The following is a 22,508-nucleotide window of genomic DNA, read 5'->3' on the forward strand; positions in this document are numbered from 1 at the left end:
GATTGAAACGGGAGATAACTCCCTAGTGAGGGAAGGATGGAACGCGTTCGGTAGTGACAGGAGATTTCTTCGAAGAAGCAGACGAAACGCATATTATCAGCCAAAACAAAGGTATCCCAAGAAAATCTAAACGTTGACTTTATCCACAGTTGATATTAATACTCAGCACTGTATCCCACTCCTAGTATGCGATTGGGACGGCTTGTTTTGTTGACGGAGACGTTGAGGAGACCATCCGACTGACAATTGGTACCTTTTAGTGCCCATGTTTTAAGAGCAGCTTGTGTCATTTTGCACATAACTATTTTAACTCTGTGGTATGCACCAATGTAAAATTGTTTATAAATGAAAGGAAAAACAATTTTAAATCACTTCAGACCTACGATACCGAGAAGTTTAATCAGTTTGCATTCACAACGTGGTAAGTGGTTCCACACTGACTGAACAGTCATCTCTCATCAGAATCACCCTGTGGTTCACAAAACCTGTGACTAATATTAGTCCCAAATGAATCTAGCATGTTAACCTAGCTAGCAAAGATTAATAATTACCATTGTGCATGCCATTTATTTCTGCTTAAACCTAAATCTGTATTTAAGGTTGTGAGATGTTAGTGCTTCTAGGTATTAATTTTATAATTATTACATGCAACTTAATTAAGGGCTGGGACAAACTATTTCTGGTATATTCGTCCCAGTTAAAGGTGAACTGCAACACTTAAAATTTTAGTAAAATTCCTTTGTCAGATGGATTCTCCTGTTATTTTATTTAAGTTCTTTTTTATTTAATAGAAAATATTTACGATTATGTAATGTGATGTGTATTGTACGAAAAATGTACTTCCTTATCTTTCTTTGTTTTTAGAAGGCTGTAATATCATTGGTTAGTGATACCTGTCATTCATGCTTTAAAAGTGTAGTAGTTTTTGTTAAGTCATGTACAATCAGGTGAATGAACGATGGCCACTCTGAAGTCGTACTTTACATTTTAGGGAAACAGACCATGACGTCAGAACAAAATGATTGTCCAGATTTATTTAGTTTTTTTCTATCAAAACATACTGTATAAAAATTCATACTCATCTACATAATAATACAAGAATATAACACAATTATCCAAATGTATTCAGCCTGACAACTTTCATTTTCTGATCAGTAACCTTTGCAGTTGATATTTTTAGGTATAATCTGGGACTAACACAACAGATATTTTGTCTCAGGTATAATGTGAAAAGTCCAACACATTAGCCCATACCAATCACTCTATCATACATTTTCTAAATAATTTCTTCTACTAATTATTCCTCATGCCATGAGTTTATAAGCTTAAGGTGTCAGGTAAAATGTGTTTCAGGCATTTTTTGGTTTCTTTACAGCCAGGGATAGTGAGATAAAATTGCTTTTGGGATATGGGATGCAGGTAAATATACTCTACCAACAGTGTAGTAACTAATGTGGTTTACATTACTACCGGGAGCAAAGATCTCATGTTTTTTCTTTTTTTGTGTGTGTGTAACTAATTTGAGATATGACGTAAAAATGTGAATGTGGAGATGTCCAGAAGTTTTTCTTAAGTTACCCAACATAATGCACAATTGAACAAAATATAATGTGTGGTATGTGGCTCGCATACTTGTCTCGTCTGAGAATTAAATTTCTGAACAACATTAGTTGATCCAGGAGAGGAGATTTGATGATGTCATTAACCTTTATGGAGAAAGTATATAACTATATAGTTTCCACGTGCTTTTCTAATGACACAGCCAGTATTTCAGTGTTAAATGTACTTGTCGTAACATTTCATTTAATTATTTATTGAGGTCATACAATGACGTTTGCCTTTTGACAGTTGTGATATCTGATTGTTTTTGTTCCAGAAAATGAACTAATGTTCTTCTACCATCTGACCCTGTGAATCTACAAAAAGGTCAACGAAAGGCCTTGATGGTCTTTATCCAATCACCATGACAGCCAAGGGTACCTGTGTATTGAAACAAACACTTATTCTCTCCCTATGGTTACTGCGTATCATCCTGGTTTGCTGGCCTCAAACAGGATACATTCATCCGGATGAATTCTTCCAGTCTGTTGAAGTAGCTGCAGGTAAATTATTTGTAACCCCTCCCCACTAATTACGTAGGTGGGAAGGTTTGCCAGCAGCCTGTTGATGATCGTGGGTTTCCTCTCACCATAATGCTGGCAGTGTGGTATAAGTGAAATATTCTTGAATGCAGCATAAAACACCAGTCAAATAAATAAATAAATCTCCACAAGCTAACAGTGATGTGTAGTCATGTGTATTTGCTTTGTGCAGAATGCTTATGATGAGTACTTTTCGACATGCTAAATCTTCCTTTTTTATACATGTATAATATAGGAAAGAACAAAACTTGTATTTAACTGAATCATCCCCTGCTTTCATTACTTTTGGGACATTGGTGACGATTGACGGCTTTCAAAGGGTAGTTTATGCAGTCTTAGATTCATTAAGCCCACTTGCCTTCCACCATTATGGCTAACATATCTGTACTTCATAGCTGGGACGAATACAAGTTCACATTGATCACATGTTGGAAATTTGCGATGGTTTTAAATATCTGTCGATGGTTTTAAATATCTGGGCACTGTGGTTTCCAACATCCTTAAAAACTGTTTCCATTTTGTACATAAAAATTTCTTGAGTACATTGTGGTGTTACGCAGTAATTACAGTCAGGTTAGTGAATTTATTAGAATTAGGATGAGCTTGAATTTGTGCAAAGCATTTCATCCTATTATTACTTCTCTTTTTTTTTCAGGTGACATTCTTGATGTCGAGGGAAAGAGAACTTGGGAATTCAATTCCAATGTCCCAATCAGAAGTGGATCAATCATTCAAGCCACTGCTGGGTTCCCTCTATACCTGTTAAAGATTTTGGACCAGTTGTTGAGCAGCATTTCTGTCATGACATCATATTCTGTTCTGATTACTCCAAGATTGTTTCTGGTCTTATTGAGCTTTATGGGTGATTTTTGTGTGTGGAATTTGAGCCAAAAATTTTCTGTTTGCCCCAAAACAAGTCTACTGCTCTATGCCAGTTCCTTTGTCACGCTTGTGTTTTATACAAGAACACTTTCAAATACAACAGAAAGTTTCCTCTTTAACATTCTGCTACTTTTTGCATTGTCTGATGTGAAAAGTTCTCCAAAAGAGACCATAGACCAGAAAACATCAGCAGATGATGAAAATATTGATGAAACATTTGGAAACATCTGGTACCAAACTGTTATGTGCAGTATCTTTATGGGTGTTTTACTAGCTTGTGGAATTTTTAACCGGCCAACATTTGTTATTTTCGCATTGGTACCTGTGGTACTTTGGATGCAGAATAGTTATTCTTTGTTCACATTATTGGCTAGACTTTTGTATTTAGCAACTGGATTTAGCCTCATGTCATCCTTATTGGTCTGTCTGGACACAGTGTACTTTAGAACAGATTTAGTAGATTTGCATGTGGACATCAAGTTTTGCCTGGAGAAATCAGAGAATGTTGTGACTTGTTTATGTCAAGCAGCTAGTGACCATTTTGTTTTTACCCCATGGAATTTTATAATATACAACACAAATAAAGACAATCTTGCATCCCATGGAGCTCACCCATGGTACTTACATCTCACTGCAAATGCTCTCATTCTGTTTGGACCATTGAGTATTTTAGGAGTTTGTGCACTTATTAAAGCATGCTGTTGCGAAGCAAGATACTGCCTAGACTGGAGACAGAAGAAACTCTGGCCCTTAGTTTGGATATTTTATTTGCCAAGTCTTTTACTGTCTGTGTTTCCTCACCAGGAGCCACGTTTCATCATCCCGCTTCTGACACCAATGGTGTTGTTAGCAGCCCACATGTACAAACCAAAGTCTGGCTTGTTCCATCTTTTTACATTTGTGTGGATAATTTTCAATGCTGCCGGTGTTGTTCTTTTCGGATTTTTCCACCAAGGAGGTGTTGTGCCAAGTTTAATGCACCTGCAATCTAATGAGTCAACTCTTTCAACTGGTGCATCACTGTTGGGTGGTCAGAAGGTTATGCCACCCACTGCAGTGAGTCATATGATCTACTTTCACACATACATGCCTCCAGAGCACCTGCTCCTGAAATACAGGAAGATGCCATTCAACGACAGAGGAAGGAGTAAAACAAGTGCCACTGTACGCATTCATGATCTCAAAGGTGGTGAGGACTTTGTGTTAGAAGAACTTATTTCAAACTTGAAGGAGCAAGCTCAACAAACAGATCACCTTGACATATATGTTATTGCCCCATTTACATGGGTATTCAGCAACTGTCATAAATTCGACATGAAATGGGTTCAATCTTTCACCCCACATCTCACACTAGAAGATCCACCAGATTTGTTCAGATTAATTACCCATGCAGGTTGGACCAATGTGTCACATTGCTTGCCACCGGGAGACAAGTTTGTATTGCTTTACAGGCTAAGAAACATGTTCTCTCTCATTCTGCTTAAGGTTCAGTAAGCATTTTTAATACACATTCCTTGAACAGCATACCAGAGTTATAGGTACAAGCCTCCGTTTTGTATTAAGGTTGGCTTACCATATGTTAATAATCTCAGAGAAGATATTTTGCTCTGTGTTCCAGTGTAAGATTGTTCATCAGAGGTGCAAATGACAAATGAGCTGTGGACTGGTATGGACAGTTATACATGTACCTACTAAAACATTCTACTCATCTATTGGGCACAGATAAATACTCCATCTGTATGCAATCTGAAATACTTGATAGCAGCAAAACGTGTGTTCTTTGACCTTTAGCAGTAAAGTTTTGAACTGTGTTATATGAATATGCATTTTGTTGTTGAAGCCCATGCTGAAATAGAAATTGGAACATATTTCCATTTGATCCTTATCTTGTTTCTTACCCAAAGAGCTTGATCAGTTGACAGTCAGATAAACAATTTTCAGCTGGTTCACCGGTATCTCGACATCAGTATGTTGTCTGGTTTCTACTATGTAGACACTGATACATTTCCTCCTGCAACAAACCTACAAGCCTAATTCATTGTGTAGGTGGAACATTCATGATTATGGTGTAACACTTATCAAATTAACAAGGCTCACAATTTCAGTCTGAACACTAAAGATAGATGTTCTGCAACCTGCGGGTAGTTGTAGGTTACCCCTTGGTTTCCTCCCATTGCAATGCTGGCCACAGTTAAATGAAATATTCTTGAGTACAGCGTTAAAGACCAGTAAAATAAAAAATATTCAAACTACATGTAAGTGTAGTAATTCACTATTTAAGCAAGAAAAAAGTGTTACTGGTACAGAGGCATGTAGAATTTAATGTACATGCTGTTTTAAATGTGCAAATACCTTGAGTAGTTCATCCACTGATGTTGTGAATCATAATTGGAGCTTAATCATTGAAAACTGTTATGTATGTTTGTTGTTATTGTTGCTTTTATGCACTTTCCTGTTTAATATAGAACAAAAATAAATGTTGTATTTTTGAATATAAATGAATGCATGTAGTTTCTTTGACTCATTGTTACTTAATGTTTTATTGACCCAATGGGTTCTGTAAATAAAGATTAACTTTCCACAAGTATTTTTGTTTGATGACATGATTAACTGGTATTTGGTATGCTACTGCAAGTCAGAAATCACATGAACATCTTGATTGATTGATTTATTTATTTGATTGGTGTCTTACGTCGTACTCAAGAATATTTCACTTATAAGACGGCAGCCAGCATTATGGTGGAAGGAAACCGGGCAGAGCCTGGGGAATGCTACCTTCCCACGTACACCCAGAGAGGAAGCCAGCATGAGCTGGACATGAACTAACAGCGACCACACTGGTGAGAGGTTCTTGGGACATTACGCTGCCCTAGCGCGCTAACCAACTGAGCCACGGAGTACCTTGAGATGATTACCATATGACATATGTGACATGTTGAAAGCCGCAAGAAGAATTCTTATGACAAGCTGCATTTTCCGTAAAAGTCCAAATTCCATCTTCAAATTACAATCACTAGGAAATATTCCAAGGAATGCTACCCTATGGTGGAAGATAACTTGACGGAATGATACGGGTTTCTTTCCACAATAATGCTGGCCGCCGTCGTATAAGTGAAATATTCTTGATTACGGCGTAAAACACCCATCAAATAAATAAATAAATCAACACAGCGGCAAAATTCTTGAAAAGCTGAAGAGATGAGTTGCTTTAAAACAAACTATCGCTGTGCTTTATGGGCTCAGGTTGTGTCCAGACATATCTTCAAACGACGGCAGCAGGAAAAATAATTCAGGGAATGAGACCAAGAAGCCACATGTAGGCATGAAGGCAAAGCTGTGCTTCATGTGTGACTCAATTACCAAAACCTCAGCAGGGAATGAGACCAAGAAGGCACATGTAGGCATGAAGGCAATTCTGTGCTTCATGTGTGACTCAATTACCAAAACCTCAGCAGTACCCCGGGCACTACGGTTTCCTCCACCCACAAACTTGGCTGCAGCCATATAATAATGGAAAAACGAGTTAATCAATCAATAAAGCAAATAATCAGTCACACGAGACTTCAGGGTCGTGCTTCATATCCGTCAGTGTGTACATACCATACTTCTGCGTATTTGTTTTAGTCTGATGTCGCGTTGAACATCCTTCCCTTTCTTAACAGAGATTGTCTTGCATACATTGTAGTGGAGTTTAAACTGTTGACTTGCAGATCACACTATATAATAGTTAAGATTATTTTAAACCAAGGCAGATTTGTGGAAGTGTTTTCCAAGTTCTTTTACATTTAAAAAATCCGAGTCTGGAATAGTATTCTAGTGAAGATAAATCTATCCTACCGCCTTAGACATTTCATTGATAAGTAATTGAGAACAGAATAGAAAGATTGTTTGAGTTTTTTTTTATTTACTTATTTTTATTATTCTTATAACTGATGTAATAAGTGGGCCTTCCATTGTACTTAATATAAATTTCAAAATATCCAACATATATTTAAGAACTCTGGTTTCATCTTTATGTCTTGTGGTCTTTCGTTTGGCAGTGATACGCCTTCATCTTTCTTTTACAACAATAGCACCCTGAGTTTCTCGGAAAACTTAATAGTAAATTGTCATCAATGTCTTCTCTCTTTGATAAACCTGTAACAAAGATATATGTGTGTGTGTGTAAACTGCTGATCAGATGAAATGAAACATGTTTTCAGAATAAAGATGCAATTTTATAATATTATTCCTTGATTACAACAAAACAGAAATATCAGCGAAAAATATAACATTTTGTTGATTTTAAAATTTGTTCGGTCTGATGTACGATTTATTTGTTTACTTTTTTAAAGTTTAACTGGAGTGTCAGAGATAAACCGGCGGTCTTTGATAAGTCACTTACGTATTTTATCACCCGTCACGTACAAACTTGCACGATAAGTTGGTTAAAGAAATATGAACGCATGACAGCGAAAGTGGCCTCAGTTAAGAGAGGTGTAATTATATGACCAGCACGGCACCACATGCAATGAGAGCCGTGGAATCAAGGCTGATATTCATATGCAGATATATTTACCTGTAATAACACTGACAAGGAAACCAACGAGAATGGTGGAGAGAATACCGATGGCGCTGAACCACAGATAGGAAATGCTGTAAAGCTGCTCCAGTCCAATTCTGTCAAAGAATGTGACAAAGGCTAATAGATATCTCTGCAGTATTAAGTTGTACCAACAAGGCATACATACAGATTACGACATCATACATTCTACATTAAAATTAAGACAATACACTGAAAATTGTCGAATGTGTTAAGCAATTCAAACTTAACCTTCTGTATTTTCGCTCTTATAGCCAACATGAAGTTGTAGTTCTACTCTCGAGGCGGCACTATACACCGTATAGAGTCACTAAGTTTAACAAGGCATTAAAATTATAGTACTTTGAAGAATGCACTATATATAACTATGATACTATACTTTCACTAAGGCACTATCCAACATGTACATTCCAGTCTGAAGAATATAATACATGAGTAAAAATACAATTAATGTAAATTCAGAAAAAAAAAATTTTCCTTTTTTGTTTAAAGCTATGGTTTATGTTTCCGGGATTCAGTTGATGTCCAACGGGACACTTAATGATGTAGATGAAAAGTGTATTGGAATTTAATGAACAAAGTCTTCAAATGTAACTTCAATCCTGAGTGATTTTACAAACATGTAGAATAAATTGTACACAATTTTCCAAATGAATTTCAGATAAATTCAGATTTGTATCAAGCGACATTGTTCATCTACAGTAGATAGACCGATTTTTGGGATGATAGGCAAAAACTGTGAAGAAAAAACTCACATATCATGATGTATGTCAGATTTTAATGATGTACCCTGCAGATGCTGTGAGGAATTTGCCCACACAGAAACTGAAGTGTTCGAGTTGGACACGTTGAAGTAGCATCCCTCCACGGATGTGGGGAGTTTAAAATCCACGGGTTTTGTTAAATATTTCCCGATAATAAGCCACATTGAAAATGAGAACCCCAAAACACCACCAATGATAGCACCCTGTCAAAATAAATCAAAATAAATTATCATAGACCTACTATATATAGTTCCCCATGCATGAATACTGAACTTCACATTTTACATATTTTACTGAATTTTATATTCTCACCAGTGTTCCACATTATTCACATAAACATACAATTTAATTCTTTCTTACATACATATACGTCCTACACATGTTTATACTGACAACGCAAAAGCCTTAAAGACATTATGTCCCGTATCCATTTAATCCTTGGTGTGCGCAGGCTAAAATTAAAGAGCACTAAAATCTATATATCTCAACGTTTCATTCTTGTCCAAGTAATACCGGGTAGATTAAGTGTAGGTTATAGATGGAAATATAGACTGAGAGAAAACGACAGTGCGTTTATCGCCAATCAGGTATATACCTGCGATTTGTTTCTTCTCCCCAACATAGGTTTCAGAACACAGGGTTATCGTGGAATCTAGAAACATGGCCAACCGATCTCAGCTGTACCAAGCTGGAGACAGCAAATCGTTAACCTATCACCCAACCGATTCCAGAGGTATGTACATGTACCTTGCTGAAGACGACTGAAACTAGCAAATCGTTCAGCAATCAACCAACGTATCTGGGAAGTATATACGTTTACCAAGCTGGAGACGGCAGAATACAGCAAATCGTTAACCAATCACCCAACCCATCTCAGAGGTATGTACGTGTACCAAGCTGGAGACGGCTGAATACAGCAAATCGATAACCATTCACCAAATGTAAACAACTGAATCAATTGCACGCTGTCATATTATATAGACCTAACGAGGCAGTTTCTGGCTAGAGTATAATTCGGGTCTGTATGCCTATATAAGCTCTGTAGTTCACTGTTCATTTCTGCCTGTGCGGTGATGTTTTCAACTGAGCAAACTGGTATAAAGTGTTGCAGATGCATTGCAAGACAGCACAGGTCATTTCCGCTTGGACTCTCTTTGCATGACTTCCTCCTAACTTCGAACTTCATATAATTTCTTAGTTCTCTGGATATGCGTTAAATGTCGTTATGTGATTTATGGCATGCATAGAACGTCCAGTTTAGTTGACAGGTGGTACGCGAATGACCGTTTCAAGGCATAGATCCAAGTCACCGTTGCGCAGGAAAGGTAACCCGTTGTTAGAAATATATAGGCTAAGTGAATTTCACTTTCTTTATCGAGCTTGCTGGACAGAAATACATCACATTTTAACATGATTATTCGTAGTATGGAATGATTACAAAAGACTGCAGCATGGAGAGTAAAACCAGAGCAGCAACGACAGTGTGATATGGTTGGCAAATGGACACTTGTAACGGGTGAAATATACTTGCAGCGTGTATTCTATAAACACCAATTCTAATTCTAATTCTGACCCCAAGGCACCATGGTTTGAGTTGAAATCATGTCTACTTACAATCCAGTTGATGCAAGGAAAAAACGCTCCCAGGATAAATATCCCCACTAAAGGAGCACCAGCGGCCCCGTTAATGGTCAGCGATGCCTTAAAAAAGTAACATATACAGTTTACGTGCACGTCATGTTTTCTACGACCAATATCCGCCCCAAAAGTGCACCGGCCGCACCGTCGATGGCCAATGATTCCCTCAACATGTAATAAATTTACACATAATAGCTTACGAGGATGCCAGGATGAATAAAGTACTTTAAAGGTAGAGAAAAATAAAAATGACATAAAGTTCAGATGAAAGAGTGCGAAAAGTTATCCCTAAATGTGGTCTTCAATATTTTTTCCGATTTTTCCTTAAGTAGAACAAGACACTTTAAAATAATTATTGTATGGTGGGTATTTGTGAACGCCTGTTGGTATTTATAGTCTTCGTTTTATAATGTCATAAATGAGGATGTAACACAGGTTTAATAAAGATTTTTTGCACTAGAATTTGTTCTTTTCAGCTAACAAATGTATTTAACCTCAATTTAGATCATATTTATATTTTCAGTATGTTCATAAATATCGTCATAATTTAGATTAAATGCATGTGTTTCGATATAAACAACAACTTCACATTTAAATAAATTTATTAGACAAGCATCACATTCTTATTTAGAACATTATTAAGCAACAACAATAAATACCAAAAGTTGGTCCCAAATACCCACCAAACAAAAATATTTTCAAATACCTTTTTCTCTTCAAAAATAAAACATAAAAAAAAATATTAAAGATCATATTTGCAAATAAGTTTTGAGGCTCTTTCATCTGATTTTGGCATCATTTTTATGTTTTCCTCTCCTTTAACAAACTGAAGTAGTATTCTTTCGTTTCGCTTCTTGCTTTTTAAGGCAAATGTATATAAATCTGAAAATTACTTAAATCTCCATTAATTATTCCTCTGGAAAGTAGCTTACATAATGGCCTGCAATCTTGTCCGATTAAGATAATCAAAACAGTAGATCTGCCAACAACCAACAGTAAAGATATTTCGTCAACCGAACCTTAAATGAGTTAAGTATTTATCAGTAGAGTTTCTGTCAGACTGTTTTTTCTTACTGGTGTCTCCACACATATAATGTTCAATACCTGCAGAACAGTTCCACCCAGCTGCTCCACCAGAAAGGCCACGCCAACACCAATCACACCATACAGCACAACTGTAAATGTTGATATGTCATATTACATTATACAACATTATCTGAATAATATAGTCACACAAGTCACACAGCATGGTGTAAAGGCAATCTCAGATATTTAAAATGTATGAATAAAATACTTATACAGAGATTGAATTGCCGTGTATGGATACTTCGAGCGTATAACTTTATCATGCCATCACAAGAATCATGACAGTTTTCGTTTCCTTAATGATCTGAAAATCGGGGTCATTCTTTCATCAATATTTTGGTTGTAGGGTCCGATGTGTGAATGCTGGACAGTGTGTATTTGCCAAAGATGACAGGTCCAAAACTGGTTATTTTAGCAGCAGTGTGCTCCCAGTACCGTCATATATTGACAGAATGATGAAATATATATATATATATATATATATATATATATATATATATATATATATATATATATATATATATATATATATATATATATATATATATATATATATATATATATATATATATATATATATATATATATATATATATATATATATATATATATATATATATATATATATATATATATATATATAGATGAGATATAGTGATGAATCCCGATGTGACGAACACCCGATTCCCTTACAAACCAATATTAGTACAAACCCGTCTTTAAATTATGAGTCCTGGTTTTTTATTTAGCTGACCCCATCTCTCACCCAATTTAGAGCAATTCTATTCATTGAGCAAGCCTCTGAGATCTTAATTTGAATGTCCGTTATTTTGAGCGTCCACATGACATGTAATCAATGTAATAATCAAAGCATAGTGAGTGAAACCAGGTCAATTTACGTCAGTTAGGGTTTTACACTCTTTCACAACCAAAGACCTGTAAGCACATATACCACCCACACATAAATACATTTTACCACTTACCCAAGCCACGAGTCACCCAAGTAACTTTCTCATCTGGCAAATGTCCAAATTTCAACTTGAGGAAATCTTCCCATGTAACAGCCGCGAGAGAATTCAACATTGAAGAAATGGAACTGTAACGGAAGAACAGACGTGTCTAAAACATAGTAAATGGAAAGTCATCTAATGGGAACGCCTAAAGTATAAGCTGTGTAGCATTTTGCTAATTCCTACATGCCTTTCAGGCGCTGTTTTGTGGGCCAACTTGCAACGTATCCATTGTATGAGAACACTGGACAATTCAGCATGGACAACAGAGGCCACTGTGAGGCAAAAGGGTACTTTGTTATAACAGACATAGATGGGAAACCCATCCATCCATCCATCCACCCATCCATCCATCCATACATATCATTGTTATTTATTAATTTACATACGCTTCCTAGTTATTTTCGCGTCTTTCCATTTCCACTGAATCACGCCACGTGAAGATCATTAAATGATGTTGAGCTAAGCAAATTACATGTACTAAAACTTACTAGGATTTTCTTTGAAAGCAAACACCTTACTTATTCTTGTTAGTATATAGGCTACTATTCTTAACAAATCAGTATTACGACAAGTTTGATCCATAAGTTCACTATCAAACCACAATTCTGAACCCATGTTAGCAACTTGCGAATGGCCGTGGGTTTCCCCCGGGCTGTGCCGGGTTTCCTCCCACCATAATGCTGACCGCCGTCCTACAAGTGAAACATCCTTGAGTACGGTGTAAAAGACCAATCAAATAAAATAAATAAATAAATCCATGCTATTCTGTGGGGGAAGCGCTCAAATGGATTTTGGTTACCATTGCCTATTGTGAGAGTAAAATGCCTATAAAATGGTGATTTCATATCCAATCTGCCTTGTTTATCTGTGTACATTATTCTAAGTAGACATTATCTGATGATAGGAGAATTTTAAGTTACTCTATCCTATAGATTTAATTCAAATGTCATTCAAAATTGCTTGTTGTGTTTTTTAGTATATTCAAGTGTCAGCATGTACATTCCAGTATAGTGTCCAAGTTTTTGAGACAGCCTACCTGAGAGCCCCGCTGAAGAGAGAAGCGAACAGTAATCCCGGTAATCCGGGAGCGAACGATAGCATCTGGACGACAAACAAAGGCAATAACTGAAAATAAAGTGAGCCAGTGAGTAAACGTACGCTTTAATAGGATGTTTTTTATATTTTAATTTCTTTTTCTTGTTTAACACGACATTTCTTGGCACATAACTTTACGACACACGGTTCTGAGTATATGCATAATGCTAAAAGTCACATCAGTTGATGGCATTAACATCGAAAAGGCCTGCATCTGTACTTATACATATTCTTTTGACCTCTTTACCGTAGTGTAAAGTTTAAACTCTGTTCCTCGTCTCGCGGACTTTCGACGCCTCTTTTTCATCGCCATTGTATGATTGTATTTGCAACAATTACATCGACTACATTTACGGTTTTATTCTGTAATGTTTAAGTATTAAGTGCAATGTTCCCTCTATATAATGATTGTCAGATGCATTGTTGCATTTCAATGCCGTTGGACACATTTGTCAGTTCAACGACCGAATTATTGCACTGTATACTAGTATCATTCTATTACCTGGTTTGGATTTGAGATGACATCCGCACTTAGTGGATCACAGTCGGCGTATGTAGCAAACAGAGCCACTCCCACAAGAGAACATAGCGTGATAAGGATAAACATCCCAGGAATGTTAAACAGCAAGGCCCTGAAACAGGACAACGCTAATCGGCTGTGAGAGGATGCACTTCTTTATAGGAATACATGCAGTATCTAAATACTACCGAATTCAAAATCTGTGTAACTTAACGCCTGAATCACACTACCCCCCCCCCCCCCACCCCCCGCCCCGTAAATCATGTATCATGAATTTTCCAGGTATTTTTCCTGTTATTAAACGGTTTAGTTCTTTGATACACCATCGACACGTTAAGCATCTCTCTGCATGGTATTTGTCAGGAAGAAGTTAAAGATGCAGATGCTATCGCTCACCAAGAGTTTAAACATGTCCCCTTGTACTGGTCACCAAGACGTTAACCATGTCCTTGGTATTTCTCACCAAAAGATTAAACATGTCCCTGGTATCTTTCACCAAGAGGTTAAACATCTCTTTGATATCGCTCACGAAGAGATCAAACATATCTCCCTGCAATCACTCACCAAGTGGTTAAACATCACTCATGTATTTGTCACCAAAAGATTAATGATCTCTATGACATCGCTCACCAAGACGTTAAATGTCTCTTTGCATGGTAAATGCTCCGCTATACCAACAGGTTAAACACCTAAATGTATATGCCATGCTGTCAATACAGTGAACTACTTTCTTGTATCCCCCAAGAAGTGATAAGCAACTCTCAGGAATGTGTCACCGACAGGTTATGGTACTATGAGATATGCGCAATAAAAAAGTTGAACACCTCTACTTGGTATGTACTATTCCAGTTAGTTAAACACCACTTTGGTATTCGTCGATAGTCTCGTGTAGCTGTTAACTATCTGGTATCACCTACTAGTAGATTATATAACTCTCTGGTATCCACCACCACTAGATTATATAACTCTCTGGTATCACCACCACTATATTATATAACTCTCTGGTATCCACCACCACTTGATTATATAACTTTCTGGTATCCACCACCATTTTATACAACTCTTTGGTATCCACCACCACTTGATTATATAACTCTCTGGTATCCGCCACCAGTAGATTATACAACTCTCTGGTATCCGCCACCAGTAGATCATACAACTCTCTGGTATCTACTGTCTTTTGATTATACAATATTTGTATAACTGCTACCAATAAATTCTACATGTACAACTCTGATGCTCACAAAAAACTCGTAGAATGAAACCCCAGATGAAGATGAAACATTGCATCAATTATGTCTGCACGCAGTCTACAGATATTAGTTGGGAAGAAACAGAAAATGAACGCCTAGCGATGTAACAGCCCCAAACGTTCGATGGTCAATGAACAAACTTCATTATAAAAATGTTGAAACAGGTTGACCCTCAAGATCTGGACCTTCCTATGTTAGCAGCTGTGATGGGTGCCCATGCAGGAATGTCAGGGGTACTTCACTCCGAGCCTCACCATATCCTCACACATTACACCCTCCCGCCATGAATTTCAAACAATCAGCAATAAAACTCATACCTGCCCATAGTTTAGACAATATCCATTATTTTCATACCAACCATGCACCTGTGCATCGAAATTACTCTAAAATATACATTCCCTCTTGAAGTGCTAATTGGGTCTTGATTACAAAAACTAACATTTTGGCGTCCCGCAATGACCTGGCCGAGGAGAAACGCTGAACCATCTGCTGGTCCACTGTGTATGGAGGTAACCAGACAAAATAGATCCCCACGACGAGGGTCCAGAAGGTGTGCCGCACCCGTGGATCGGGATCAAAACTGCGAACATGTCAAAGACAAGCAAAAGTTACACGATATTACAGGTTACGGCGATTTAGGTGTACAAATGTCAATCTCAGCGGAATTGTCGAGACAAATGATAATGAAATTCAACAACCACTGCATACGAATGTTAAGATGTTATAACCACTGCGAAACCTTTCACGTCGACACAATTTGCAGTTCATGAGTAGCCATTTCTATACTTTTTCTTAAGTGGTGATGTTTTGTCGCAAAACTGGTATACCGTATTACAATGTTGCAGCCTATATTTGATACCTGAGAATTACGTATGTGTAATGAATAGCAGCGTATGCAGACGTTTTGATGGATTATTTACATTTTAAAACTTATGTGTATACATGCCGCAAAAGACGGAAATTCTGTACAACACATTCAAGAAACATGCAAGAACTTGTGTATAATTTAGATCACACAGCAGGTAGATCCTGAATTCTTTCTTAACTGCGTTCTTACTTGAAAAATTCAATTCTTCCCTTTTCTTCAGCTAAGTGCCACATTCTACCCATACCTCCGACTTCTATGATAGCCTGTAGAAGACACATGCAAGTGTAAGCCACTTAAAATTGTATTTCTTTAATTTTTTTTTGATTTGCGTTTTACGCCGTACTCAAAAACGTTTCCCTTACACGACGGTGGCCAGGAGGAAACCGGGCAATTACTAATATCATACTTGTAACAGAGAATATATTCTGAGGTACGAAAAAGATACTCTATTAATACACGAATGGTTAAACGGAAGTCAAACAATGTTTAATACAGTTATGCCTAAAAAGGGCAAGAAAGGTTGAACTTTAATGTACACCTCTTCAGTTAACAAACTATACCTGTATCAGGACTGCTAACATGCCTGCCACCATGACTAAAGTCTGGAATACATCTGTCCAGATTACAGCCTTCAGACCTCCCTGAGAAAGAAAAAAAAACAACAGTCGAAAGGCATAAATATAAATATATATAAAGCTTCCATAATGTATAAAAGGCTCAGTTGTTGAGGAAAACAGTGTGTCTTTAATGGTGGATGGTCGGTGGATATATCTATATTGGGTTAAGGTGTACCACTTCATGCCCATGCAATGGCGACTTGGGTTCAAGCCAGATTAATCATATCTGTCACTTCATACCTGTTTCATACCTGCAGAATACTATTTGGTGCAGAATACTATTTGGTGCAGAATACTATAATACCAATACTATTTGGTGCAGAATACTATTTGGTGCAGAATACTATAATACCAATACTATGTGGTGCAGAATACTATAATACCAATACTATGTGGTACAGAATACTATAATACCAATACTATTTGGTGCAGAATACTATGTGGTGCAGAATACTATAATACCAATACTATTTGGTACAGAATACTATAATACCAATACTATTTGGTGCAGAATACTATGTGGTGCAGAATACTATAATACCAATGCGATTTGGTACAGAATACTATAATACCAATACTATTTGGTGCAGAATACTATAATAACAATACTATTTGGAGCAGAATACTACATGTATAATACCAATACCAATTGGTGCAGAATGCTATAATACCAATACTATTTGGTGCAGAGTACTGCCCTTGTCTTGCTGTTTATTTCCAGGCTTGTCTTACCAGGAATGTGTATAGGGTACAGACAACGCCGACAACAATAATTGAACTCCACGTGGGTACCGGTGTAGCTGGAATGAAAACAGTTTAAGGCGTATATGTAGAGAGACGGTCAAAACACTCATGGAAAGCATGCAATAAAGCCTACCCGAAAGGTAGGAAAAGTGTTTACTCAGATATGCATTACACTTTAACATACGGCTTACACATTGACCAAATTAGTTTTTACTTCAAGATATGGAAATTTAATGCGACATAGTTATAACACGGCCACGATATACATTTATATTATATTTTGCACCCATTCATCTAAATGAATATATATATATATATATATATATATATATATATATATATATTTATATATTTATATATTTATATATTTATATATTTATATATATATATTTTATATAATACAAATGACCTAGGAGCCTCTCACCAATGCGGTCGCTGTGAGTTCAAGTCCAGCTCATGCTGGCTTCCTCTCCGACCGTATGTGGGAAGGTCTGCCAGCAACCTGCGGATGGTCGTGGGTTTCCCCCGGGCTGTGCCCGGTTTCCACCCACCATAATGCTGGCCGCCGTCGTATAAGTGAAATATTCTTGAGTACGGCGTAAAACACCAATCAAATAAATAAATAAATATATAATACAAATGTCATTAAAAGCAAGCATATCACCTGCACTTAAAGCTGTGCACGGTCCGTAGAGGACAATTCCCATTCCAAGAACCTGTTGAAGCCAATGCAAGGAATCTATATATACAGATTATATAGTTCATACAACACTTTGTAAAGAATTTATTATATGCTATCTGGCAACACGATGCGTCAATATATACTTTTACTTGCAAAAAAAAATATTTTAAACTTGGTATATCAGTCATCTTAGACCATTACACATAAAAACAGAAATATTTTTCAAATAGGCCTATAATGCAATTTAATGTTCACACTTTTGATCTTTGGTAAGATATACACACAATGACATTTGAATGAAAATACTCACAGCTCTGATAACGAACAGAACTGCTCCAAACAACCGTACTGCTTTTGATGAAAACCGCATCTCCAGGTACTAAAAAGAAAGCAGCCAAAGATACATTATTGTTTTTAACCTATTTATTTGGGTTATTGTGAATTTACGTCATATTAAAAATATGTTGTTGACATATACTATATAGGCCTATTTGGCGGTCAGTTATAAAAAAAACAGGCAACAGTTGGTGGAAATCACTGCCCTTCGTCTTACATATATGTAAGTCATATAAAGACTGATGATCAACATAAATTACAGTTGTAATGGAACCAACGACAACTGGATTTGAATACACAACATTGTCATTTACTGCATAATTGTTTCTGCATTTAAATTGTAAATGTGAAATGATACATAATCATGCATTCAAGCTCCAAGAAATTTGTGGCTCACACAGTTGGAGCAATGGCATGCTGCGACCATCAAGCCCAGCTCTCTCGAATCCAGCTCTCTCTCTATTTTTAGCAGAGCATTTAATCAGAAGATTTGTCAGGTACCTATTGTGAAGGTCGAAGGTTTTCTCCATCATTACTATGGGGGAGACCAACTATACAGACTGCACAGTACCCATACCATTCGAGTTCAGTTCACAAATTTCTGAATTGGCCTCTACCTAACTTTCGGGTCAATTTTAAAGTGTTTCTTTGCCGTAATATACGCCATCTAAGAAAGAGCAGCCTTATATAATAGTGTTTACTTATATATTCACAGCACTAAGAGGGTCAAAACCTAAGTACACCGCTCACTCTAGACCTCTGAACCGACAAGTCACATACTATATACAGATCATATATGCTTTCCCAGCACACCTGTCTTGAAATCTTTTGTAGATAGTCTTCCCCACAGCTTGTAAATAAAGCTCTTTGTGATTATTGAAATTGTGCAAACATTTCACCCACTTCAAAGAGTTACTTACCACTATATGCCAAAACGAATGTCGTGCTGTTATATCAAATTTACATGTTTTTTCCATTCATTTGAAACTGGGCCTATAGCGACAAAAAAATGCGGTTTACCAGAAGACTTCATCTTGGGTATTTTATGTTCTATTTCGTGAGTATGAATTTGTTCTTAACTAAATCCCAGGTGCCTCTCTTTTAACTACACCACAGGTGTAAATTACATACAACTTCAAGAAATCAATGCGACAGGCACAAAAATAATACGGTGTCATAAAAATAATAACGCTGTATAGTTTCGCTTAGGACATGAAAACTAACGAGGTTGGGGTATAGTCTAGAGCCTTAAAACTAAGTCTGGGAAGTGTGGAGTCTTGCCTGGAGCCATCAAAGTAAGAAGTCTTGAAGTATACCTGCATGGAACCATTAAAATGATAAGTGTGGAGTCTTGCTTAAAAGCATAACAATATAGTAAAGCTGGAATAATGTCTAGGTCATAAACATAATAAAGCTACAGTGTTTTGCCTGGAGCAATGGAATAGTAAGTCTGGAGACTTTCTTAGAATTCTGTAATTAGTAAAGTTTGATTATTGTCTAGGTCATAAAATAGCAGGCTTGGAATCTTGTTCGTAGCCATTTAATTAATAAATCTGGTGTCTTGTTTGGATCCATGAAAATAAAAATTCTTGCATGACTGGGTCTTACGTAGAATCATGAATATAGTAATGTTTGTGTTGCCAATAAAGCAAAAGTCTGGAAGTCTGAAGCCATTAAGATAATCAGTCTGGAGTCTTGATTATAATAGGACAACATACAAATATTAAAGTCTGATCATTGCATTAAGGTCATAATTGGAAATAAATAATGTGGTGTTTTCCTGGAGTTACAAAAATAACTATTATTATGAATTGTTTGGAGCCATTAAAAATAAGTTTGGAGTAGAGCCTTCCGGTGTTAATCAATTAATAAAATAAAGCTTCAGTGCATGGACTGCTGCGTCTTTTTTTATATAGAGTGCGTCGATAGCATTCTGATATATACAACACACGGGCCTAGGATCACGAAGCGATCTCAGACTTCGGTCAAAATTTTGATCATTAAATTCGGTATGTTCCATTCCGTTATTTTTTGTGGTGCAATAACATACCCAAAATACGTCGTCAAGCAATATTTTGATCTTGTTACATTGGAAATAACAATTTTAAAGTTATTTAAAATTTTGACTTATGAGTCTAAGATCGCTTTGTGATCCTGGGGCCTGGTTCCACAAATCTAACGTAAGCCAAGTTCATTGTAATACCGTTGCACCATTTATCTTTCAAAATGTCTTGACGTGATAGTTACAATCAACGTACCTAACAACCGCATTATGAAACAACCAACAAATTAAATGGTACATTGACCTTCAGAAAAAACTTTTGGAAATGATTAACGCTTGAAGAATAAGAAGCCGAAGTGAAAGCAGCAGGCCTTGGTTGACGCTTAAACGGTGGATTTTGATACAGTGTTGTCATTTTCCATGTTTCAATTGGAGAATTTACATGGAACTGCGTTCGAGGCAAAAAACATCATCAAAAACACCACTGAAAACTCAGTAAACAAAAAATACTTACGTTTTATTACAATTACATGTATTTTAAATGTCTGAATTCTATACCTGGGCTTTCTGCATCTTGTAATGCTGGGCGTCAATGACATCAAAAGAACTTTCTTTACTTAGCGCTTGGCTATAACTTACGACAAAATTTGCGTGAAGCGCATTATGAAATGTGCCAGATTGGAAAAGCACATGTTCGTGATTGGAGCAAAACCGTAAGTAACGCCAAAAACCTTTCAAGGGTAGAGTGACATGTAACATATATGGAGTTTATTAAAGACATGAAATTGTAATCACTTACCTGAAACACACTGACTATTTTCAACTTGAAAAACAACGGTCCGAAGAGCAATGCCCCTGTCAGTGGGGCTAATATCGCACCGAAAACCGAAATCCAATATTGGGTGCCATATTGGTAAATTTCCGCAGGGGTTCCAAGAAGCGTGGAGGCTGAGAAAAAACTGGCCAGGACCGAGATGGCGATGGGCAAAAATCTCATGCTGCGTCCAGCCAGCAAGAAATCATCCGAACTCCTTTGGCCCTTGCCAGCAATAGAATAATAAACTCCGATTCCAACAGAGACCGCTAACATGGCAGACATAACCGCATAGTCGGCCGCCTGAAACTCTCGAGCGCCTCTAGCAGTCGCCATCGCTTTCTTGGAAACTTCAGCCAACGGGATTATCTGGCTACCAACGACGCTATATGTGTAGTCGTTTTGGAAGTGTCATGTCGTCACTGCTACCTTTGTTTCACCCCTACTCGCTTTGCGTTTTTGTGTATTCAGACCGTATGTGGGCATACTTGCATTACACATCCTATACACAGATTATCAAAACTGGGTCATGGTAACTGACCGACCTACCCAGAGTACACATACACAATGTATTATCCTTTTGATAAAGATATCTACCTTGTAATGGGGTCAGGTGGATGTTACGTTTAAAAATAAGTTTCTTGGGTATCGTTTGTGGCCGACTTTGTTCACATGCAGGCCACAGGAAATGTCATGAGAACCGACATTTTCGTTGTTCAGAGAAAAGGTATATTGATACTTAATTCTTCACATGAATTGATTGATTGATTGATTTATTTATTTTTTTTATTTGATTGGTGTTTTACGCCGTACTCAAGAATATTTCACTTATACGACGGCCACAGCCAGGGGGAAGCCCACGACCATCCGCAGGTTGCTGGAAGACGTTCCCACATACGGTCACATGAATTGTCATAAGAACATTGCTACTGACAAGAGGTTAGAGTCAATGTCAGGAAAGCATCGTTGTTCAGAGGTCACATGAAACATTATATAACAGCAATGTTGTTTAGAGGTCTCGGAGAATGTCATGAAACCCTCTGTGCTCAAAGTTCATATAGAAAATATCGAGACCATATAGACTATTTCCTCACTGGTCACACCAAATGTTACGAGAACCGGTTCTTTGTGATATTTGAGATTTGAGATCATGTGATATTTGTCAAGATGAACTCGTTGTTCACTCAGCCTGAGGTCTTATTGATGCAGAGACATAGATGTTACACATCAGAGACGTGTAACATGTTACCGAGGAAATTTTTTTTTCAGTTTTTTTCAGTTTAAATTAAAGGCGCGAGTTTAAATGTTTTTTTGGTATAATAAAAATCACCATACGAAGGCAAGATAAGCAGGCCTGACACGTGTGTGGCGCGTCATATATATTTTGGAGTCATGAGGCAGTCTAGGATTAAGATAGATGTCTCTTAATCCCAGAGGCAGCGAAACTGTATATTATTCCAGTCAAATAGGA

At 37.0% G+C, this 22,508-nt stretch overlaps 2 protein-coding genes across 4 annotated transcripts; one reads left to right on the plus strand and one right to left on the minus strand.

Annotated features, from left to right (window-relative positions):
* Window positions 1-31: 31 nt before the first annotated feature.
* On the plus strand, window positions 32-4,556 carry LOC135462075 (GPI mannosyltransferase 4-like). Its single transcript, XM_064739426.1, has 3 exons — window positions 32-111; window positions 1,877-2,102; window positions 2,797-4,556. The coding sequence occupies exons 2-3, from the start codon at window positions 1,964-1,966 to the stop codon at window positions 4,515-4,517; spliced, it is 1,860 nt and encodes a 619-aa protein (XP_064595496.1). The 5' UTR covers window positions 32-111; window positions 1,877-1,963; the 3' UTR covers window positions 4,518-4,556.
* A 2,360-nt stretch (window positions 4,557-6,916) lies between these two features.
* Window positions 6,917-21,442, minus strand: LOC135478061 (sodium-coupled monocarboxylate transporter 1-like). 3 transcript variants are annotated; one of them, XM_064758328.1, is made up of 15 exons: window positions 21,023-21,442; window positions 18,196-18,264; window positions 17,868-17,919; window positions 17,192-17,259; window positions 16,403-16,483; window positions 16,032-16,105; window positions 15,414-15,554; window positions 13,704-13,833; window positions 13,143-13,231; window positions 12,077-12,189; window positions 11,112-11,182; window positions 9,984-10,070; window positions 8,361-8,572; window positions 7,582-7,682; window positions 6,917-7,160 (listed from the first exon to the last, which is right to left on the minus strand). In XM_064758328.1, the coding sequence occupies exons 1-15, from the start codon at window positions 21,371-21,373 to the stop codon at window positions 7,036-7,038; spliced, it is 1,764 nt and encodes a 587-aa protein (XP_064614398.1). In that variant the 5' UTR covers window positions 21,374-21,442; the 3' UTR covers window positions 6,917-7,035. The 3 variants fall into 3 exon arrangements, with proteins under 3 accessions (XP_064614398.1, XP_064614413.1, XP_064614404.1); XM_064758343.1 differs by lacking the exon at window positions 21,023-21,442 and adding an exon at window positions 19,142-20,047; XM_064758334.1 differs by lacking the exon at window positions 18,196-18,264.
* Between the last annotated feature and the right edge of the window lie 1,066 nt (window positions 21,443-22,508).

The sequence above is a fragment of the Liolophura sinensis genome, chromosome 1 (genome assembly GCF_032854445.1).
Source record: "Liolophura sinensis isolate JHLJ2023 chromosome 1, CUHK_Ljap_v2, whole genome shotgun sequence".
In the NCBI taxonomy this organism is placed as follows: domain Eukaryota; kingdom Metazoa; phylum Mollusca; class Polyplacophora; order Chitonida; family Chitonidae; genus Liolophura; species Liolophura sinensis.